The 4,274-nt window shown below is 34.7% G+C and overlaps 1 protein-coding gene across 3 annotated transcripts in view; it reads right to left on the reverse strand.

Annotated features, from left to right (window-relative positions):
• Positions 1-4,274, reverse strand: part of Fyb1 (FYN binding protein 1) — a 157,005-nt gene that overhangs the window by 29,710 nt on the left and 123,021 nt on the right. For all 3 annotated transcript variants that reach the window (XM_033760455.1, XM_010607759.3, XM_010607758.2), the window contains exons 5-7: positions 3,823-3,842; positions 3,331-3,365; positions 2,283-2,403 (exon numbers count right to left, since the gene is read on the reverse strand). In XM_033760455.1, coding sequence (XP_033616346.1) covers positions 2,283-2,403; positions 3,331-3,365; positions 3,823-3,842 — 176 coding nt within the window. The remainder of the gene's footprint in view (positions 1-2,282; positions 2,404-3,330; positions 3,366-3,822; positions 3,843-4,274) is intronic.

The raw sequence follows: 4,274 nt of genomic DNA on the forward strand, positions 1-4,274 counted from the left end.
TTTTTGAGACAGTGTCTCACTATGTAGTTGAGACTGACCTGGAACTCACTATGTAGCCCAGGCTGGTCTCGAACTCACAGTGATCCTCCTGCCTCAGCCTCCCGAGTGTCTCTCTTTCTTTCTTTCTCCCTTTTCCTTCCTTCTCTCCTCTCTTTTGATTGATTAAGCCAAGAGCCTTGTGCATGCTAAGCCTGTGTTCTACCACTGAACTATACCCCAGATGCCTTATATAGTTATTCTGATATTCTTGGTAGACCTAAATCAGTAAAAGGAAAGGTGGTGATGGTTTGTGGTACTGTGTCAAAGGCAATTTCTGTCTTTTTCTTTTCTTATTTTAAAAAATCTTTATTGTATCCATTGATACATTTAGAATAGATGTTGTCTGCTGCAAACAACATAACATTTTAGAAATAGTTTCATAAATTAAAAAAAAAGCAAACAAGTTCTCTGTGAGCTTTTAAAAATTAATTCCCTGAATAGTGTGGTGTTTTCTTGACATCAGGGAAATAATCTAGTTTAGACCATGAATTCTAAACTCCTAATTTCCTTCCTGAATTGGTATGTTCAACAGAATTTCTTGGATCTTTCGATATGCAAATGTGAATTGTGAGTTTTGAAAGTTTCACTGTATTTTATTGAATTTATTATGCTATTTTATGCCATATTGTAGGACATATTATCAATTATGTACGGGTAATATTTTTAATTTTTTAAAAAGTTCTTGTTTATTTTTTGGTACCAGGGATCAAACTTCGATCCTTGTGCTTGTGAGGCAGGTGCCAGAACCACTGAGCTAAATCCCCAGCCAGTAAGATTTTTTAAAAGCTTAAATTGAAATACAGTATGCCATGATATTGATGGGGCTCAATTCTCACATTTATTTAATGTTTTACTCAGTATCTATTAACGTTTTGTGGGAGGAAGATAGTTTATAAAGTCCTAGTGTTGGCAAAATTTAGGGTTTATATATAGTGATAAGACTTCTACATTCTTTTTTTTTATTAAATTATTTCCAAAAGGAATGACAACAACAAAATCTCACACAGTTCCTTGTAAACTATAATCTCTTTAGTAATTGTATTATATGGATTTTCACTTAAGAAAAATTTCCCCTTGAAAAATATAAATTGTTAGCCATCCATTCTGTGCAAAACATTTTAATATTTATAATACAGTCATGATTATACTTGTATATAATGTTTTTTTTTTCAAAATTTAAAGATAACCTGAGATGTACATGGTAAGTTCTGTGCAGTATTTTATTTCATCTCATAACAAACTTTCTGGAAATATATAATTGATTTTAATTTTAAAGGGTAAGAATCTGAGCCTCAGAGAAGTGAAGGAAGAATCTCAAGATGAAATAACCATATGTACAGCTGGATTTTGAATCCACATCTGTCCAAAGCCTTTTAGCTGTTTTCCCTGCACTATGCTATTGAGTCTCTACTTTAATGTAATGTACATATTACTGGGAACTAATCTCCAAGGTAAATTAAAACCACATATTGAATGCTCCAGAGGAATACATATTTTTAAAAAATCATATCAATTCTTTGTAAAGTGAAGAATAAGTTTGTAATTCAGATAATCGCTCAAAATATATTTGAGGTACCAGACCTATATTAGATGGGCTATGATGGTAGAGAGAAAACATGAGAAAACAGCCTGTGACCGTATTGTTTAGTGTTGGTACTAACAGAAGTCACAGAGTTATCAGAGATCAGAAAAGACTAGGGTAAAAAATCAAGGTAGACAAAGAGGAATGAAAAATAGTAGATATTAGAAGTCAACATGTACACGGGCTTAAAATAAAAGCAAATGTGCAAGTCAGGTTCAGACACCAGCAACTAGAGTAGTTCAAAGAAATATTATCCTGAGACAAATCTGGTTCATCTAGGGGCACTCGTGTCACTGTACCACCATATTATGTGCCATGGGAACATTTATGTGTGTGCGGTCTTAAACTCATGGAATGAATAGGCCAATAGAAAACATGTAACAAGAACAGCCAAGTTGAGTTTGAGTAATGGAATATCCATTCACTCAGTCAACACAGAATTTCCAGGATTCTTACTGATTGTAAGCCTCTAAATTATATTTTATTTGGATTTTATTTTTTTGCATTTTTAGTGCAGGGATTAGATAGTATATAGAGCAAAAAGTACTCTTAAGAAGAAAAATTCTGTTTTGAAAACTACAGTTAATTCTCCGACTATGCAAGTTTTCAAGAATGGTGCCCTTCTCAAATGAAACTCACAAATCAACAAGGAAGCTCTTACTTTAAATTTTTTCCTTAATTCTTGTTCTTTCTTCTCTTTCTCTTTCTGTTCCTTTCTTTCCAGCTCTAATCTCTTCTTTTCCTCCTTTTCCCGTTTCTTGTCTCGCTCTTTGGATGCCTCTCTGTGGACACAAAGAGGTTGTTTCTGTACATGCAGGGCTTGATGTGTTGGGGGACACTCCACAGACGTTTAACCTGACACCAGCCATGGTCTCCAAAGTGTAGAGCAAGGTGAGATAATCCTGGGTGTGTGAGACTGTTTTAAAAGCCAGTAGGAGGCACAAAGATGAGGCTGCTTTCCAAGGGTTCTGCTGCCCCTTACAACTTGTGCCACCAAGTGCAAGACACTTTTAGAAGTGCAAGACACTTTTAGAAAGGTTCTGTCCTTGCATGCTGGGATAAATAAAATTATTAATCTCTCTCCCTCATATGCAAACCCTGGTTTAGTAACTTTGGTCAGAGTGAGTTGAGTAAGAACTAGGTAGAGAAAATTAAGATATCTGAGCTCAACATGATTTTAAAATGTTCATTTCTACTTTCACTCACATTTCAAGAAGTGTCTTGGTCTTAGACTACCTAAAAATCCATTTTGGAGACTATTGCTTTGTTTGTTTGTTTTTGGAGACATTTTAACATTTTTCCAGCAAGCTGGAAGTTTGTCATCTGGGTGCTGCATTAAACTACTTCTCACAGCCCCACCCTCCCACCCCTGCCTGCGTGAAGAAGGTAGAACAAAGAAATTAATCCATTTGCTCAAGGTTACACTGAGAGCAAGAAATACAAATTCCTGCATCTAGATCCCTGCTTGTGGTCACTAGTAGTCTGCAGGCCTTGGGCCTCTCCCAACAGCTTGTTAGCAGTCTCTGTAGAATCCTTAGAGAAGTAAAGAATGCTTAGTTCTTTGTATTGAAACAAAGGTTATCCTTACATGCCAATCATTTGAACAAATAAAGCTCTTCCCTCCTTATGGTGGTGTTTACCCACACTTCTTACAAAACATTATATTCAGCTTAGAAGAAAACTATTATAGTAAAAAGTGTAATTCATACATGTCTTCGTAGGTTTCTCCTTCACTGTCTTGATCCTGTCAAGGGAAATAGATAATGATCAATTTCAATTATATAAGAAGGCATCATACACATATTTCAGTGATCACTATTTATAAAACAAATATTTTTGAGTTTATATAATTTAAGTATAAGTAAGTTTGTCATATTTGCAAAAAAATTTTTTTTGTCCTAGAAGATAGAGTACGGGATTAAGCTCAAAAATATTTACTTTTCTCTCTTGCTGTATCATTCAGATGTTCAACCAGACATGAGTTTATGTTCAGCACTACAGCATTCCTGTGAGTCAGTGTGCTGACTGGTGTTTAATGTCTCAAGCATTTTAGATGAAATAAGATTAAAAATGGAAAAATACCATCGTTAGTCATTAAAATTTTATGTTTGGTTTTTGCCAACAGGAGGTGAATCACATTAATTGTTAAGTATTTTAAGTATAGCAGTATCATATGAGAAGAAAAATTTTGAAAAACTGACCTCCTCTAGATTTCCAGCACCTAAAGGATTAAAAAGAAGTTTAATATGCTGTAATTAAGAAGAAGCACTTTAATATATGATTACTGGATATAATAATAACATTTAAAACAGTGACTGAGCTAATAGAACTGATGATCAAAAGACATAAAAGTACAAAATAGAATACATGCCTAAGACCCTTACTGTGGCTTTTTAGAATAATCATAATTAAATTATAAAGTCATTTTATTTGCTTTCATAACATAATTCAAAAACTAATGACTAAGTGATACTTTACTTCCTTATGTAAGGTGAGTGCATACGGGCTTATGTAGAACAAAGGTTATTAAAAAAACCACCGATAGCCGGGTGTGGTGGCACATGCCTGTAATTCCAGCACTCAGGAGGCTGAGGCAGGAGGATTGCTGTGAGTTTGAGACCAGCCTGGGCTACACAGTGAGTTCCAGGTCAGT

Source organism: Fukomys damarensis, unplaced genomic scaffold (genome assembly GCF_012274545.1).
Source record: "Fukomys damarensis isolate Sample0158 unplaced genomic scaffold, DMR_v1.0_HiC HiC_scaffold_1, whole genome shotgun sequence".
NCBI lineage: Eukaryota > Metazoa > Chordata > Mammalia > Rodentia > Bathyergidae > Fukomys > Fukomys damarensis.